The 19,690-nt window shown below is 38.2% G+C and overlaps 1 protein-coding gene across 2 annotated transcripts in view; it reads left to right on the top strand.

Annotated features, from left to right (window-relative positions):
* Nucleotides 1–19,690, top strand: part of ubxn4 (UBX domain protein 4) — a 41,134-nt gene extending 21,444 nt beyond the window's left edge. For both annotated transcript variants that reach the window (XM_052025015.1, XM_052025006.1), the window contains exons 6-13: nucleotides 5,070–5,190; nucleotides 5,485–5,539; nucleotides 5,740–5,904; nucleotides 6,545–6,672; nucleotides 8,863–8,965; nucleotides 9,634–9,765; nucleotides 10,784–10,998; nucleotides 18,725–19,690. In XM_052025015.1, coding sequence (XP_051880975.1) covers nucleotides 5,070–5,190; nucleotides 5,485–5,539; nucleotides 5,740–5,904; nucleotides 6,545–6,672; nucleotides 8,863–8,965; nucleotides 9,634–9,765; nucleotides 10,784–10,998; nucleotides 18,725–18,863 — 1,058 coding nt within the window. In that variant the 3' untranslated portion in view covers nucleotides 18,864–19,690. The remainder of the gene's footprint in view (nucleotides 1–5,069; nucleotides 5,191–5,484; nucleotides 5,540–5,739; nucleotides 5,905–6,544; nucleotides 6,673–8,862; nucleotides 8,966–9,633; nucleotides 9,766–10,783; nucleotides 10,999–18,724) is intronic.

The following is a 19,690-nucleotide window of genomic DNA, read 5'->3' as shown; positions in this document are numbered from 1 at the left end:
ATAACATGTGATGTGAATAAAGGAGAATTGGTGAATTTCTTCTATTTAGGTTCCCAGAAGGCATTTGCTAAAGAGCTGCATCAAAGATTCTTGTGTAGGAGATAACATTGGCATGGTTTAAAGATTGGCTTACTAACAGGATAGAGAGAGCAGATTGGTGAAATATAAAAAGTAGTGTGCCACAGGAATCAGTGGTTGGGCCTCAACATTTTACAATTTTTATAAATGACTTGGATGAAAGCACCAGAGATACGGCTACTCAATTTGCTGATGTCACAAGAGCATATAGGAAATTAAGTTGTGAAGAGCACACTGGGATACAAAGAGATATAGATAAGTTTTATGAGTGTGCAGAAATGTGGCAAATGAACTATAATGTGGGAAAAATAAACAGATTGTTTAATAATGAGGGATTACCAAACTCTGAGATGCAGAGGGATGTGGGTGTCCTAATGCATGGCTAAGTAATTGGGAAAGCTAATGTGAGGGCGTTGCTTATTGCTAGGCAAATAGAATGCAAAAGTAGCAGGGGAAATCATGCTCCATTTAAATGGAGCATTGGTAAGACCTAATTTGGAATACTGTACGCAGTTTTGGTCTCCTTAATTAAGGAAGCATGTTAACACTTTGGAAGCAGTTCAAAGACGTTTACTAGACTTTTATAACTAGAATGGCATGTTATCTTAAGGAGATGTTGGCTTGTATCTGCTGGGATTTTGGAGAGTGACATGGGACTTGATTGAAACACGAGTTCCTGATGGGCCTTTACAAATGAATGTGGAGAGGATGTTTCCTCTTGTGGGGAAATGTAGAACTTGCGTTCACTGTTTGAAAATCAACCATTTAAGACAGATGAGTGCAATTTTTTTTCTGAAGGTTGGGAGTCTTTGGAACTCTCTTCCTCAAAGGGCATTGGAAGCAGTGCCTTTGAATATTTTTAAAGCAGAGTAAGTAAATTTTCGAGTCAGGGGATTGAAAGGTTACAGGGAGTTGGCAGGAAGGTGGAGTTTGGGTTACAATCAGATCAGCCACAGTCTTATTAAATAACAGAACAGGGTCGATAGGCCAAGTACTCCAAATTCATATGTTCATTTGTCTGTATCCCATGACAAAATTTTAAAAAGCACAGAGGGTTTATTCATGATGAGCAGCCCAATATTTAACCTCAAATGGGCCCTGATTTTGTTAAATTGTTGGCATCTGCTCATTTACTCCCAATGTTTCCTTACGTAACTGTGAACAAAGTCATGGTTTCTGAGAGAGGACGCACATCCTGAAGTTGCATTGAATGCTGTTTTTCTGAATGTACCCTGATGTTTGATTTCTGATTGGGGTTAATGTAGCATGGTTGAGCAGATTCAACCACTCACCCGACATGATCCCATTACATTATGTGGGGTCTTACCATGAGGGGCTGAGCAGGCTGCAGATTGTAAGTTCTTGCAGGAGCAGTCTACCAAGATCAAGAGTAAATTTTGAGTGTTCCCAAATGCAGATGCTCACTGCTGAGTGCACCTTATGAGGCCTTTATGTGCCCACACTGCATTACTATATCAAGGACCTTGCTGTATCCAAATTGGCTGCTGCATTTATCATAATTAAACTTCATTGGTCATGTTACTTTGGAGTTTCCTGAAGAAGTAAAAAGTGCTACATAAATACAGGCAGACCCCAGGCTATGTAAGGGTTCCTTTCCTGAGAATTGTACGTAAACCGATTTTTTTTGTAAGTCATAAACAAACATTTTCAGTGAGGATCAATCAACATGTACACTTATTTATTGTCTTCCCTTGTATAGCTATAGTGATACAGAATCAGAATATCTCATGACCAATGGCTAGTTTTGATGGCCTTAAAGTATCAATGGATGTTACATGTTTGAGAAAGTATTTTACAAGTGTCAGTTGAAGAGATTTGCCTTGTCAGCTTCCAAAGCAAATCCTTTAAGTGGCCTCCCACTATGAACCAGAAGCTGCATTATTATAACAACACGCAAAGTGCTGGAGGAACTCAATGGGTCAGGCAGCGTATATGGAGGGAAATGGACAGTTGACATTTCAGGTCGAGACCCTTCATCAGGATTGGAAAGAGGGGATAAACCAATATAAAAGGGTGTGGGGAGGGAGGCAGTGGAGCAAGAGCTGGCAGGTGATAGGTGAATCCAGGTGAGAGGGAGAAAATAGGCAGGTGGGGGAGGGGGAGAGTGGGAATGATGCTGATAGGTGGAAGTGACAAAGGGCTGATGAAGATGGAATCTGATAGGACAGTGGACCATGGAATAAAAGGAAGGTGAGGAGGGGAACTGGAGGGAGGAATGTGTGGGTGTTGGGCAGATGGAGAGGGCGGAGGAGGGGTGATGGGGCTGGTGGGATAAAGGAAAACAAATAGGGGACAGAGGGGGGTGGTTACCGGAAGTTAGAGAAATCGATGTTCGTGCCGTCAGGTTGGAGACTACCAGGATAGAATCTGAGGTGCTGTTCCTCTAATCTGCATCTAGCCTCAGCTTGGCAGTAGAGGAGGCTGTGGACAGACATGTCGGTGTGGGAATGGGAAGTGAAATTAAAATGGTTGGCTACCAGGAGATCCTGGCTGTTACAGCAGATGGAGCGAAGGTGCTTGATGAAGTCTTCCCCCTATCTGTGTCAGGTCTCACCAATGTAGAGGAGGCTGCACTGGGAGCACCAGATGCAATGTGACACCGATGGTGTTACGGATTAGGTTACTGTTGGTGAATGTCCCTTTAAGACATAGCACAGTAGTGTGTGTTGGGGGGGGGGGTGGTGGCGGAAGGGTGTGATTACGGCAATAACAGGAGATAACGACGTGATGATGTTTTGGAGCAGTCAATCAGAAGAGAGGGAGAGAAATACCTGCCTGCTGGTCTCTGTATCGATGGATGAAAAACAATAACTGTGTCTGTCATTACAATCCACACATGGATTTTTGGAATAATCCAGTGGAGTCCACTTTGTCGTTAACCTGTAGAAGGAAACAGGTATTTGTGTGGACGGCCACGTCTCAAATGCCTTTCGGGGTGGCAGATACTTCGGAACAAAGGAATGGAGATCATTAGTGATTGTGGTGTCGTATGGGTTCCATCGTGGAACATTTGGATTTCGTAATTACTCTATTTTCTCTCTACATTTCCTCTTCAGTCAACGGTGGTTTTGCAGAAGCCTTTGCTCAAGTTTCACCTTACGGCTTGCTGAACTGAACTTTGAGAACTATTCCTGGACTTGGAGTTTGGGAATTTGCCACACACGCTTTGAGTTTAGTTTTGGGGTTAATGTTTAAGATCTAACATTTTTACTTTTTCTTATTATCATAAGTAGTTATCAACAAAATAGTTTTTAACACATACACGACTCGGTGTGTTTCTTTTGTTGCTGGTACGTGACAGATGGATTCACATGTGAAGAACTACCTCACCTGGAAGGACTGTTTAAGGCCCTGGATGGTGGTGGTGGGGGAGGTATAGGGGCTGGTGTAACACTTAGTGCGGTTGCAGGGATAAGTACCCGGAGGGGGATCAGTGGGGAGGGACGAGTAGACACAGGAGTCACAGAGAACATAATCTCTACGGAAAGCAGGGAGGGGAAGATGTGCCTACTGGTAGAATACCGTTGGGGATGGTGGAAGTTGCGGAGAATGATGCCCTGGATGCAGAGGCTCATGGGTAGTAGGTGAGGACAAGGGGAACTCTATCCATATTATGTTGGGGGGGGGGAGGGGAATGGGGTGAGGACAGACGTGGGAAATAAAAGATGCTGGTGTGGGCTGCATTATTATGGACAATGTATCTATTTGATTTTTGTGGGGAGATTATATGTAAACAGGTTTTCTTTAAAGACTGGTTGTCTTTTGAACTAACTAGCTGCTGCCCCTATTCCATAACTCCTGAAGATGTTTGCATTTCTGTAACTAATTTCCCTGTCTTGAAAAATGCTTAAAAGTGGGAGAATTTGCATAAAGTTGGATTTCAGTTAAGTCAGATCTTCTGCAACCTGGGGAGCCCCTGCACATCTTTATTTTTTGATGAAAGCAAAAGACATATTAGTATAGAAAGTAGTATAAAGGTTATGACAAAGGTAAAATACTCGCAAAAATAGCAACATTAGTGTTTAGAATGGAAGCATCCATGTCCAACATGTTTTTTGCTAACTTTGTTCCGGATGATTTCCTTTAGTCATATGGTAGAATAAAAGCCAATTTTTTTTTCCCCCCAAGAATTGCCTTCCAATGAATTTCCTGTGGAATGGTAAATTGGAGAATGCTTTATTTTGTATGGGAAGAACATAACACCATTGAAAATAAAATTCGAGTGCGTGTTTTCCTGAATCTTGAAAATGTAATTCTGTGCAAGATGGGTTAATCTTTTAACATTCAAATTGTAGATGGCAATACTGGTTTTCTTTAACACTTATAAATTTGTGGAGGTATGGAGCCCTTACATTCATAAGGAACTGACATGCAGCATTCAGACTATATTGCATTTTTAGGAAAAGTTAGCAAGTACAAGGGGCAAGGGAGTGAAGTGATTCTCATCAGATTAGCTAAAAAGTAACTCTAATGTAGAATAGACTTCGAGCAGTTCTGCTGAGTTCACAAGAAGCAGGGTTAGGAGTTAATCCCATGGGAAGAATAATACAACCAGATTAGATAAATTTGTCTAGGGTTAAAAACTTCGTGAGATGATCTGATGACTACCAAAGATGGTCACAAATAGGAATTGCTGTGACAGCTGATGCCTGGAGACTGGGCCTCACCAGTTGTCAAAGCTGTTCTGTATGTGTTGCTGGCCTCTTGTGCAGAAGCAGTGTGCTTGAAGGCAGCAAAAGGCTGTGCCTAGAGTCACACTCAAATAAACAACCTGACCCAAGAGCAGGTAAGCAGCAATTTCGGTCTGCCCCACTGCCTTCAGAAAAAGTGGAGATTTAGAACCAACTAGAAAAAGGAAAAGAAAATTTAAAGATGTTATTCAAATAATGAACTTTTGCAGATTTGATTTTTGTTTGCAATGTCCTTCTGTTTGAATATGATTAAATGTATTTGATTACACTCTTTCTCAGAATCACCTGTAAATAAAGGTCTTTCAGATCATGCTGGTCCCTCTAACAGAATCACTTGCCACAATGATGAAGCTTCTGCAAAATCTCAAGAGGGGGAAGATCTTAACACCCGAGTAGAAAGGTATTCTTAAATACATCTGCTTATTTGCACTAGGCAATCAATTTACTGATGCTCAAGTTTGTTTATAAATGGATGATTTTTTTAATGCTTGTTATTTATTGGAATATTTATTCCTGACATTTTTCAATGTAAAGCTAGTATTTGGTTCGGTTTTCAAAAATTTTACAGGACACTGAACCCTCAGGTTTGAAGCTATTTGTGTCTTTTCAAAAATCTGTATTTGTTACAAGATGTCTGTATGTGCTGATATAGTGAAAACAGAAATGTGCTTAGCTTCTTTTTATTTGGTACCAGACTCACGAAGAAGCTTGAAGAACGGAGAGAACAGAAAAAGGAGGAAGAAGCAATGGTAAATCTTATTATTTATGGTTTACTACTTTGTTTATTGAGTGTCACTGGACAAGAAATCCATAAACCTTGACTAATAATTGAAAAAAAATAAGCTCAGGTCTTTACCATAATAGTTTAAGAATTTGAAATTTTAAATAAATCTCACTCATTAACTGAATTAATCCTTAGTTTGTGTTTCAAAAATGTAAATTCTTTCAGAATGAAATTAAAGTTGAAGTTGAACGTAGAAAAATAGGAAAGGAAATGGCAGAGTTCAAGAGGAAACAAGAGGAAGACAGAACAAAAAGAATGCTGGAGGAAAGAAGCCGAGATAAAGAAGAAGAGCGTTTAGCACGAGAAAGAATAAGACAACAAATTGCCCTGGTATGTGTTTTGAGATTACGTATCTTGTTTAATATCTTAGCTTTGAAATTTCAGCCTTTGTGGGGAGGTGGTGGGGGTGAGGGGGTGAGAAACAAACTTGACATTTTGGAGAAATGAGTTCAGTTAAGAAGATCCGATGTTTTCAGACCATCTAAACATGCTCATAATTGAAGTAATAAGAAGTTCCTTCTGTTTTCCTTTCGTTGAGACCGGTGCTGTATTTAAAACCAACAGTCTGTAAATATCCCAGTTTTGTGATTTGCCAAGTAAGTTAATCATGAATATTGGAAGAATACTTAATTATTTTAAGGATAAGTCAATCCCTCAAAACAGCTTTCTCATCTCTGAATCACTTTGCCAAAGATATTTTTTTGAAATTGGAGTTCGACTGGAGCAGTTCAAGAAGGCAGCTCACCAGCACCATAATAATAATAATCCAGGATAATTAAGGATGGGCAATTAAATACTGTCTCAGCCTGTGAAGTGCACATCACTTGAATGAATATTAAAAACAAATTCCTAGATATTTGCCATGGTTTGGTGTTTACACAAATGTTGACTTCCTGATTCACGTAAAATATAGAATTCCGTACAATTTAACATTTTTACTCTTAATTTTTTGATTTTTTTTCCTTCATAGGATCGTGCAGAAAGAGCTGCACGCTATGCAAAAACAAAGGAAGAAGCTGAAGCAGCAAAAAGAGCATCTGAGCTGGAAAGGCAGGCTACTGAAGAAGCTAGGAAAAAAGCTCTTAATAATGAAAGGAGGTACATCATTTGACAAAACAAAATATTTACCTTCATTAAGTTCGCTATTTAATTTCATTGATCAAGAGATTATCCAACATACTTTTGAATCTCAGATTTGTATCCAACTTGCAAGATGTTTTTAAATCCTACGAAGTTGATTTTTTTTTCATTCTTTAACATATGAGGATGTTTTCTATTTTGTCCATTCAGGAAATTATTTAGAATGCTCAGAGGCTCTCTTCATAAGTGGTCGCTTACGCACTCCTCTCTCCCTTCTCTCATTTTCTTCACCACCCTGAGAAATACTCTTCAATTTACAAATGCTGTCGAGTTATTGTATTCACCTTCAGGTGCCATACATCATACTACTTTCTCTGTCACACATAGACAATAGTTCGAAGAAAACTTCAAGTTTTGCCAGGAAAATAGAAAGGGAAGGAAGATTAAACTTCTGTGGCAAAATAGGGAAGATGTCACCAGGATAATTAATTTCATTCTCATTTATTCAGCATAATTCCATAAAGGTTATGTATGGTGGGATGCAAAGACAAGACCAGAAGACAGTTCCCAACTGATTATTATTAAGCACAAGAAGAACACATATGCATATGGTTAAGCGGTCAAATTCTTGTTCAAGCCCCTGTATAGTGGCAATAAACAAGATTTTGAACCAAAATATTCAATTTACTGCATCACTGCAGAATAATAATAATGTTTAGTAAAAGTGTGCATACTTGAAGAGATGGTGGTTTAAAAAAGGATTTTTGTTAGATATTTAAGTTTTTTGTTGTTCATATACAGGGTTGATAGCAAGACTGGTTTTCATTACCCATTCTTAATTGCTTTTGAGAAGATGATGGTTTGCCTCCTTGAACCTTGGCTGTTTGTGCGCTAGAGTATCTCCAGAAGAGGCAGAGCCCCCATTTCTCCTCCCCTGCACCCCCCACCCCCCCCCCCCATACCTCCCAAGCAGAGCAGGAAATGCAGGACCAACCCTTGCCGTTCCACCCACCCACCCACCCCCAATGCAGAACACAAGAAGGAGGCCCCTACGCTTTAGTTTGAAGGTGGAGTGGGAGATGGAGGCCCAACCCCCCCCTACTCTCCAGGTTTGAAGTGCATGAAAAGGATGCTCCCTCATTTTACAATCTTTGTATATACTGGTTCCCACTCCCAGAGGTTGAACCTGCCTTATGAAGTCCTGATGAAGGGTCTTGAGCCGAAACGTCGACTATTTATTTCCCTCCATAGGTGCTTCCTGACCTGCTGAATTCCTCCAGCATTTTGAGTGTGGTAATACAATGCTGTTATGTAGAGAGTTCCAGGGTTTTGTCTCAGCAATCATGAAGAAACGAGGGTCTATTTCCAGGTCAGGATGGTGAGTGACCTGAAAGGCAACTCGATCATTCCACATGTGTGCTGTCCTTATCCTTCCAAGTAAGGAAAACTGTAAGTTTAGGAGTTGGTTTTAAAGAAGCATTAGTTAATTCTTATAATGTATGGGAGATGCAGTGGATGTTTAATTTGAAGGGTGAATGCTGGTCAACTGGTGTGTTTTGTCATGAACTGTGTTGACCATCTAGAGAGTTGTTGGTGTAGCATCCATCGCAGGCAAATGGAAAGTATTCGGCCACATTCCTGATGTATCTTTACAGTATATAGATAGTGGGAAAGGCTTGGTCTTGGGAAGTGTGCCATTCACTACAGAATACCCAACCTCTGACTTTTGTGATATGGAACCCAAACAGTTGAAATTTAGTTCTTGATTTGTAGCTGATTCTGGTCTTTCTTAAATCATCCAAGAAGTGAGTATTATAACAGATTTTTTTAAAATCTCAAAGCTGCTTTGTAATTACAAGGGCTAACTTGTTTTTGGTAGTAACTGTTAAATCATTAGTTGTGAAATGTCACAGAAACAATTTAGTGGTATTTGATGACACATGCTCATTACCAATTAAAATTTGTTTCAAATGAAACACTAAATGCTCTTCATTCTTTGTCTCAGCTTTTCTTTGAAGAAATCAAAATGGTTGCTAAATTAATTTAACTTGAAAGATTTGGCCCCTTTTATAAAATATTTAAAGCCAGATTAGATGTCCTAATATTGAGATTATTACACTTTTAGTTACATTGTGGTTGTATTTGGAGTTGCATCAAAAATTTCTATACTTGCTGAAGTTGCTTCAAATGTTATCTCTGTCTTTGTAGTAAAGTCTGCCGAATCCAGTTTAGACTCCCTGATGGATCTTCCTTTACGAACCAGTTCTCACCAGATGCCAGTTTAGAAGAAGCAAGGGAGTTTGCTGAATCGGTAAAAGAATATATTGGATTATAATTGACTTTTTAAGTCTTTTGAATGGTGTAGATCCTTGATTGATGCTGTACCCTCTTTTACCTTTGTTCATTGCATTGGCCCTTCCACACATAATTAGGGTACTTTAGAGTACTTTTAAGTAGCTACCCTAATTTCCATTTGCTGGTGTCACCAGTTCCATTTGAGGATAAAACTACTTATGTATTTAGTTTTATTAAATATCTTCTCCCTTGGACCTCAAAATGTAAAACATGATTCTTAATTGTCTATATGTTCCTTTAAGTACAATTTTGCATGAAGCTAATCAAAGAAGTAATGATTAGTTTGGCCTAGAATAATCAGATCAAAATATTGATGAACTGTTTTGTTCTTGAAGAGCTTATTTTATCAAAAGCATTTGGAATCTTAACTTATTAAAAGTATAGCTGATAAGCTCATATGCTTCCACTTCTGAAGTATGTACTTTAAACCACTGCTGTACTGCCATGTCTATATTTCTTTAATCAGTTTAGAATGTATACAGTATAGTGGGCCTTGCTGCTTGAAAGAAAATTCTTTATCTGTCCTTACCACTAGTCTGGAGTAGTTATTTGCCTAGCTATTCAGGACTGAGTTGTTTTATGCAAAATTCTGCATGTCTGATTTAAATTCTTTTTTTTTTGTAGCGAGTTGGTGGTAAATATGGAAACTTTGAATTGGCAATAACATTTCCAAGGAAACAATTTACGAAGGACGATTATAAGAAAACGTTGACTGAGCTGGAGTTGGTACCAAATGCCTCAATCATACTAATCCCAGTATGTACATGAAAACCTTTTTCTCCTCCTCTACCCCACAAGTTTTACTTTCCCCATGCTGTGAGAAGCACATAGTGTTTCTGTTTCTTGAATGAAGTACTTTGAAGCCAAAGTTGAAAGGAAGATCAATGCTAAGCAATGTTCAGAACATGGACTGAATTCTAATTGGTTTGGAACTGGATGGGAAACACAGGAGTTTCCTTTAAGTCCTTATCAGGACACATTCACTTTTTAATTGAAAAATAATAAATTGATTTGTTGAGAGTACAATCAGTAAAAAAAAATACAAAGTAAAAATAAATATTTAATCACATCAGGGAATTAATGTTCATCTTTAGTGCATTTAGCATTCTAAAAATGTTTGTTGCTAATGTAACTGCTTTAAAATGTTTAATTGACAATATATTAAAACAATAAAAGGAAGCATTGTTAAATATACAGTGTATTTAATATTTACAAAATTTTGTATTTGATTTGATGTATCATTAGTGCTTTGTTTAGTTGTCTGGTTACTTTCACTGGTATGTATTTTACTAGTAAAGTAAGCTACTTTGCATACATTGCTGTCTAGCATTTCATCTGTAGGTCAGAGTAGAATGAAGTCATTTCTTCTAATATGGCACAATCTTTAGTTCAATATTGGGAAAAACAGTAAATGTTTACCTTTTTAGTTTGAATATATCTTAATAATTGGTAATTTCAGTTTGTGTGTACACTTAGGAGGGTGGGAGTTGGAATGTTGGTAATAGTGAAGGTTAGAATTTTAATGCAGCGAGTCATATAATTCAATGTGGCAAAACCAGATGCTACTTGACTGTCTCACTTATTTCAGCATTTCTGTTTTTGTGTCAAAAGCTTGCTTACTGCAGCACTTGACAATTTATTAAAAGACAAGTCTTAACAATTTATATGGACAGTACACTAAGTAAAACTGACTTCTTAACCACACCCTTCCCCACAAAATGATTTGGAGATATGGACTGATGTATTCAGGAACCTTGTGTTTATTCTTTCATAGGGTGGAAGATCTACATTGTCAATGGTACCATCCTCAGAAGGAGGATTGTGGACTTTCTTGAGAACGTTATTTTACCCTATTATTGCCATTTGGAGATTTCTCAACAATTATCTATTTGCTGGTGATCCCACACAACAATCATCTGGAGGAAATGCCAGTCCAGCTCAACCAGAAACATCTAGAACACCACCATCTGTTGTATCAGATACAGACAGGTAGCACAGCATGAACTTTCCCTTGAATGAAATGTAACATTTATCTTAAGTTTATGTTCCAACTTGTTAAAGTAGCTTTTTAGCCTTTGAGAAATATATTATTAATGCCTTTTATGTATGGGGTGTGTGTGTGTGTGTGTGTGTGTGTGTGTATGTATATATATATATACACACACACACACATTCTCTCTCTCTCTCTCTCTCTCTCTCTCTCTCACTCACTCACTCTATTAAAAGTTGCAGTTTTATCCCAACCTTCTCAATCCATCTTCCCCAACAAAGTTTGAGGAGCTCATGGACTTCTTTAATAAGACCACCTGTTCAGCTATCCTAGTTGTTCCTTTCTTCCTTCTATCCCTCAAACTCCTTCAAAGATTCTGTCCTGTTTTAGTCCTCTATTCTTTTTGTTTCGGTCCTGTTTTTCTTAATTGTTTTTCAATGTTCATCTTGTCCATGAGACCCAGCTATTGCTCCCTCAGCCTTATTTACCCTGACCTCATTTCCCCATCTCCCTTCTTGACTTTGCTGTTGTATTGTTAACAAATCCATTCCTTGAGCAATTCCCCTTCTCAAAAATCTCAGCCCTGACCTCTCTGCCCTGGCAAAATACACAACTGAAGACTCCATGTTTAAACCTCCCTGTCACACGATTGAAATAGCGCTTATCAAAGCCACAAATAAAATATTTTGCCATCCTTTTCCAATGCCTCACTTGCATTGTCCAGTGAGTTGGACGACCCTCTCCTAGTTCCATTCTTAAGTGTTGAGTATTGCCTCGAGAATCAACTGCAGTGACTTCTTTCTTCTCTCACAGTATTAATACTGAATTCCCCCAAGGATCGATCTTTGGTCACCTACCATATCACATTTCCCTCAGCGACATCCAGAACCATTGCGCCACTTCCCACATTTATGCTGACTAGACCTAGATGTATCTCACCATTGCCTCTCAATCCCTTTACCTTCCATGATTTGTCCATACGGGTTGTTGGGCATCTGGCATTGGATGAACAAAAATTTGCTCTCTGGCAGTCCAAGACCATTACCTTTTGAATGTCTGCCATAAACTCTATTCCCTAATCACCAATTCCATCTCTCTTTAAAGTCACTGTCTAAGACTGAACCAGACACTTTGCAGTCTTGGCATGCTGAAAAGTTCCTTCAACTACTTGGAGTGAAGGCTGTCCCTTTAAGATTAGTGTGCTTAAAAGATTCTGACCCAGTCATTCTATTCTGGTGCAATGGCCTTTTGGGTAAAAATCCTTGTCTATATGATTAAGTCAGAGATTGCAGCGAGGTACTCTTGACCTGGCTCCCCAAAGCCTTTTCAGTATGCATGATACACAAGTCAGGTGTGTGATGGAATACTCTCCACTTGCCTGGCTGATGGCAGACAATATCCAGGTCAAACTCCCTTGATTAGCACCCAGTGCCCCACACTCTCCATTCACTCTTTCTGCCACCCTTTGCCTGCAGTATTTACAATATTCAAAATGCACTGCAAATTACTTTCAAGAGTACTCCAAAGCATCTCCCTCACAGACAACCTCTACCACAGAGAAAAATAAGAGCAGGTGCATTGGAACATCGCCACTTGCAGGTGCTTCAAGTTGCATACCAAACTGATTTGATATCATTTGTTCATTCATTGCTAGGTTTAAATCCTGAATTCTCTACCCAATAGTACAAAGTTAAAGTCAAGTTTATTGTCATATGCACAGGTGCAATGAAAAACTTACTTGCAGAGGCATCATAGGCACATAGCATCATATAAGCAGCATTCACAAGAAAAATATAAATTAAACATAAATTATACACAATTTTTATTTACAAGAAAACACAATTAGAACAAAAAAAAAGTCCATTTTAGTGCAAAGTGGTCATAGTGTTGCTAAATTGTAGTGAGTAGGGTTTTGCCAGTTGATTCAAGTAGCTGTTCTTGAATCTGGTGGTGTGAGACTTCAGGTTTCTGTACCTCCTGCCTGATGGTAGCTGGTACCTACCATCCACAGCTCCGATTTGGATGGTAGGTACAATAAGCTTATCCTCACCTGAAGAGCTGCAGCAGTTTAAGGTGGCAGCTCACCACAATCTAAGTGGCAATGAGGGATGCAGAATAAATTCTGGCCTTGCCAGTGACACTCAAATCCTGTGAATAAAATCAAATCAGGTGTTTTCTAGGTTTGTTCCAACTCAAATATCCAGTAAAATGTAAATCTTTAATGAAAGTTAGTGCTTTCAGTTTAATGTGCTGAAATTGAGGATAGCAATTTGCTTAAACGTAAGAAATTTAAGGCCACTAGGTGGCAGATCTTGTAAAAAGTAGGAACATTAAAATACAAAAATGGGATAGATTCTGTTGCATGAACTTTAAATGGGACCTTAGAGATTCAGTAGCTGCTTATTGATGTGTAACTTCCTCATCTTATATCTGCTTATATTTCACATATTATGCCAATAGATTTGTAATTTGATTAGGGATATCATTCTTGAAAAATTTGGTTTGATCTATGTTGAAGCCTGCATATTAAGGACATCTAAGCAACATGCAACTGGCATTCATTTTTGCAGATATCTTTATTTAAAACATTATATTTTGAATAAACCATATAAGCCAAATATTCCAGGATCCTTTAGATTTGGTTCCCAAAATTCCCACTTTGGGCAGACGTCTGCTGGATTTGGCAAATTGTTTTGAGTGCTGCTGCTGGCAACTCAAGATACAATGTGGTTTATGTGCAATACCCTAACTGCCTGCCCATACCTGTCCCTTTTCATAATAGAACATAGAGCAGCACAGTACAGGAACAGGCCCTTCAGTCGGTGATATTTGTGCCAACCATGATGCCAGTAATAAAGTGACAGCAATACATAAATTAGACAGAGTGCAAGCGTAGGGCTGGGCTGAAAGAGATAGCACAGCAAAAACTGGATGGTGATGGGGTTAGATTGTAGAGGGGGGAGAGAGAGTAAATTGGGCAAATCAAGGAAGAGACACAAGAGATGCTGGAATCTGGAGCAACACACAAAATGCTGGAGGAACTCAGCAGGTCAGGCAGCATCTATGGAGGGAAATCAGCAGTCAACATTTCAGGTATTTTGTGTGTGTTAATCAAGGAAGAGAAGCACAAACTGAATAGGGAAGGAGGGAGACCAAAAACACAACCCAACTGAAATGAGGATGAGTTTGTATCATCCTGTAATGTGCACTGTTGTCAGATGTGCTGTTTGTCTGCTTTCACTGGTTGAGTTTGGGAGTCCATGAACTGGTTTAGGTTTTGTTTTCTACTTGTAGAAAGTTGTTAAATTGCAAAAAAAAAACTGAGGTGGTTTCACAATATTTTCATTGAATCAGTGCTTTATATTTACTTGGTATTTTTCATTGCAAATATTCCTGCAGAAACAGCACAGTAGTTTCTATTTAAACAATTACAGGCAGTCCCTGGGTTACGTAAGGCTTCTATTTGATTACTGCAGGGAGGTTACATGTAAACTAGAGGCATGAGACTGCATTTGCTGGGATCTTTTTTTCTTTTTCAATCTTTTTATTAGTTTTCAAATTAATACAGATTGATATATAGCATCAATATTTATACATGTAATACAAAGAGATCAGGATAACAATCATAGCATATATAATAAAGAACAATAAAATATAAAAAAAATCTGTAGATCCAACAATCTCTTAGTAAATGAATATAATATAAAAGGAAAGAAAAAGATTTATTGTATAAATTAAAAAAAAACCCAAATCAATAAAAAAAATTATAAACAATATAAACTAAACAAAAAAAACTTTTTAAAAGAAAAACAAACAACAACAAAAAACAAAACTGGGCTAAAATTTCTCAGTAGAAACAGAGCAATATTATGTCGTCAAGTCCGTTCCTCCAAGTTGGAAAGTTATTGAAAGGGGATCTACATCATGTGAAAATATTGAGTAAGTGGACTGCAAATATTTTCAAATTTAAGCGAAGGATCAACAGTACCACTCCTAATTTTTTTCAAGTTTAAACGTGATATAGTTCGAGAAAACCATTGAAAAGTAGTAGGGGGTATTAGATCCTTCCATTTAAGCAAAATGGATCGTTTGGCCATTAATGTAACAAAAGCAATCATACGGTTAGTGGAAGGAGATAAATGGCCAGACTCTATCCTTGGTAATCCAAAAATTGCAGTGATAGGGTGAGGTTGTAAATCAATCTTCAATATGTTTGAAATAATGTTAAAAATGTCTTTCCAATATTTTTCCAGAAGAGGACAGGACCAAAACATATGTGTCAAAGAAGCCACATTCGATTTACATCTATCACATATAGGATTTATATGGTTATCTTTGGACATATGGGTCCTGTGGACTACCTTAAACTGTATCAAAGAGTGTCTGGCACACATTGAAGATGTATTAACTAAATGAAGAATTTTCTTCCAAGTCTCTATAGGTATAGATGTCTGGAGTTCACTTTCCCATTCATTCTTAATTTTGTCTAATGATTCTAGACGTATTTTCATCATTAAATCATAAATTATCGCTATCAAGCCCTTCTGATAAGGATTAAGACCTAAAATTTTTTCCGTAGTTTCAATTTTGTACGGTGTCAGAAAAGAGGGTATAGTAGTTTTTTAAAAATGTCTAATCTGCAAATATCGAAAAAAGTGTGATCTAGGCAAATTATATTTATTAGACAATTGTTCAAAGGTGAAAAACATTTATCAATGAATAGATCCCGAAAACATACTATTCCCTTCCTTTTCCATATGGAAAAAGCTGAGTCAGCTCTAGATGGATGAAAGAAAAAATTAGATTGAATGGGACTTGACAAATTAAATTTATTCAATCCAAAAAATTTACGAAATTGAAACCATATTCGTATTGTATGTTTAACAATTGGGTTAGTTGTATGTTTACTTAACTTGGTAAGTGCAAAAGGGAGAGAAGCACCTAAAATAGAAACTAATGAAAAGTCAGGAACTGATTGGTGCTCAAGGCATACCCATTTGGGGCATTGAATTACATCAGAATCTTGTATCCAAAAAATTAAATATCTAATATTAATTGCCCAATAGTATAATCTAAAGTTAGGCAAGGCCAAACCACAATCCTTTTTTAATTTTTGTAAATATTTCTTACTTAACCTTGGGTTTTTATTCTGCCAAATATATGAAAGAATTTTAGAATCAATAGTGTCAAAAAAAGATTTCGGAACTAAAGTTGGAATCGCTTGAAATAAATATAAAAATTTTGGTAAAATATTCATCTTAATCGCATTAATTCGGCCTACCAATGATAAAGACAGTGGAGACCACTTAGTAAATAATTGTTTAACATGGTCAATTAAAGGCAATAGATTAGCTTTAAGTCCTTATGTTTCTTGGTAATTTTAACACCTAAATACATAAAATAGTCAGTTACCAATGGAAAAGGTAATTGGCTATAAATTGGGGTTTGCATATTCAATGAAAAAATTCGCTCTTATTAAGATTTAATCTATAGCCAGAAAAAACACTAAACTGATCTAGTAGTGATAGTACTGCGGGGATAGATTCATCCGGATTAGAAATATAAAGTAACAAGTCATCGCATTTGCTGGAGTCTGAAGCAACATACAATCTGCTGGAGGAAATTGTGTGACCAGTTCTTCTTCAGACTGATTTATCTTTTGAGACATGCTCTCTTGTTACTACCATCAGGGAGGAGGTACAGGAGCTTGAAGACCCACACTCAATGATTCAGAAACAGCTTCTTCCCCTCTGCCATCAAATTTCTGAATGTCCATGAACACGTTTTTGCACTTTTTATTTATTTTTGTAACATATAGTAATTTTATGTCTTTGCAGCTTACTGCTGCTGCAAAACAGTAAGTTTCACATCATTATAAGTGAGTCATAATAATTCTGATTCTAAAGTGACAATAATGAACAGGCAGAATTAAAGGTTCAAGAATGTGGTAGCACCACTGAAAGGGGATATGAAAGGGACAATTGGTTCAGAAGTCTGATAGCAGTAAGGGGAAAAGCTGTTCTTGAGTCTGGTCAGCTGGGCTTTAAAGCTCCTGTATCTTCTCCCAGAAAGTAGAAAAGAGAATAGGGAATGGCCAGAGTGTCAGGCATCCTTGACAATACTGTTAGCCTTCCTGATGCATTGCCCTGTGAAGATGGACTGGATGGAAGGATGTACTGAGCCTGTGATGGACTGGGCAGTGCTTACCACCCTCTGCAGGTTCGGACAGTCTAGAGTTGAGCAGTTGCCATACCAGGCTGAAATGCAACCTGCCGGGATACTTTCTATAACACACCTGTAGAAGTATGACAGACTCCTCGTGGATAAGCTGAATCTTCTCAGTTGCCTAAGAAAGTACATATGCTGATGTGCTTTCTTGATCATTGCATCAGTGTGGAGGGACCTGGAGAGGTTGCTGGTAATGTGGATGCCTAGGAACACGAAGCTGTCGACCATCTCTACAGCAGCTCTTTTGAGGAGGACAGGGTTGTCTTCACACGCACCCCATCCCCGCTTCCTTAGGTCAACAACCAGCTCTTTTATCTTGCTGATGTAAAGGGTAACGTTGTGTTCTGACACCATGACAAAAGGTTTGCAGTCTCTTTCCTGTACTCTGTCTCATCATTGTTGTTGATTCAGTCTATAACAATGGTCCCATTCGCGAACTAGAAGATCAAATTGGCACTGTATTTGGCCACACAGTTATGGGTATACTGGGAGTAGAGCAGGGGACTGACCACGCAACTCTGGGGAGCACCATTTGAGGGTCAGGATGAATGAAATGTTAACCAACTGTGGTCTGCTGTTCAAAGTCCAGAAGCCAATTACAGATGAGGGCTCCAAGACCAAGGTCCAAGAGTTTAGTGATGTACTTAGTAGGAACTATGGTGTTGAAGGCTGAGGTGTAATCAGTGAACGACATCCTGACATATATATTCTTATTGTCAAGGTGACCCAGTGCAAGAGAGAGAGCATCCTTCATAGACCTATTTTACCTGCATGCAAATTGGAGGGAGTCTAGACTGTCTGGGAGGCTGGCACTGGTGTGGGCATTACCAGTGTATCAGCATTGCCCAGAGAGTGGCCAGTTGATTAGTGCATGATTTCAGAGCCCAATCAGGGGTTCCATCTGGTCTGACTTCTGCTACTGAGGTGTAAGGGACAGAGCCAGTGGGGCACGGGGAGGCACTCCTGTGTGGTATTTTGTTTGCCTGCTGAAACTGGGTGTGCAAGGCAATATCCACTTGGTTGCTGCGAGCAAGAACTGAGGAGGGAAAAGGGGAAGTCTTCCCTGTCTCATCTCAAATCCTATTTCTAAGGTTTGTCCTCACTAATTATTGAATCCACTGTGATTCATCTCTTCTGCATGGTGCTGTCACTGGCAGTGAAACATTTCAATCCAGTGATACAGCCGTGCAAGCATTTATTCTCAGAAATGGTGGTTTCTTCGCTGCTCTCCATCTGGATAAAGAATTCACTATTAAACTCAACCTATTTTTTTTTCATTTGCTGTCTCGTTGCATTTTTGGTCTAGGATTCCTTGTTGTAAATAAACTTGGTGCATTGAAAGCTTGAGTAACTTGAAATTGCTGAGTGTCTGATTTCAAGGGGAACTTACGTATCATAACCAAAAGCAGCTGGGACTTCCGTCAAGTATACAATTTTTTGCAGATGTGTGTTTGAGGTTATCCAGTTGTTCAGACTTTTACTGTTTTATATTCTTAGGGAAGTGAGGAGGAGGAGAATCCTTGAGAAACGTGGAGAGGACTTCAAGAGGGATGGAAAAATATTCAGACTGCGGAGAGAGGATGATGCAGATGATGAAAACAATACTTGGAATGGGAATTCAACTCAACAGATGTAGCTTCTGCCTTATTAAAGTACAAATTGTTGTATTTTATTTTGCTGTAAAGTTGTACAAGTAAACTTCCATTTAAAAGAAAAAAAACTTGACAGAAGATGCATTTTGTACTTCTGTTAATTTCCTGCATGGATTTATACAATTCTACTACTTTTGGTGGGGCAAAATGATTGCTACAAAGCGAATGTGCAGAAAAATCATTTTAGGCAAATTCCAAATTATGTTTTCAGACACCTTTTAAAGTAATATATATATTTGAAATTTTGTCTTTAGGTTTTATCCATTCCTTGCCTGTATGACAGATTAGCTGAAGACTCTCCAGCCTCTGGCCCTTATAATTTAAAGCTGGTAATAAAATGTTTAAAGTTTTCCAAAATAAAAAGTGTGGGTTTACATCCTTTGTAATTTCCTAATGTTTGCAACTTGCCATTCACAATGTTATATTTGGAATAATGAATCATTGGCATCTATCTGTTACACGTGAGATGAGTGTTTGAAATATTGCAGTGCAGTAACGGTTTCTCAGTTATGTTACAGCCATGGAAACACAAGGGGAAATGGTTTACTATTACCACTGAGCATAAAGGTCTTTGTGCTTGAACACTGCTGAACCTGTGTTACTTTTATAATTAATGAAAATAGTTTTATTCCATTTTTGACCTCTACTTTTTGTGATAAAGTTTCCATTGATTCTTAGTTTGATTATTGTTGGATGCATTGATCTGAAGGACAGCCATTGGGTTTTATTTCATGCATTACAGGGAAATTCTGTACCCTGCATATATTAAAAATTTTTACTTTGAGCTAATTTTGGAGCATTGTTTAAATAA

The sequence above is a fragment of the Pristis pectinata genome, chromosome 1 (assembly GCF_009764475.1).
Source record: "Pristis pectinata isolate sPriPec2 chromosome 1, sPriPec2.1.pri, whole genome shotgun sequence".
In the NCBI taxonomy this organism is placed as follows: Eukaryota; Metazoa; Chordata; class Chondrichthyes; order Rhinopristiformes; family Pristidae; genus Pristis; species Pristis pectinata.
Note: the sequence above shows the minus strand (reverse complement) of the source record. Positions and strands in the feature narration are given on the sequence as shown.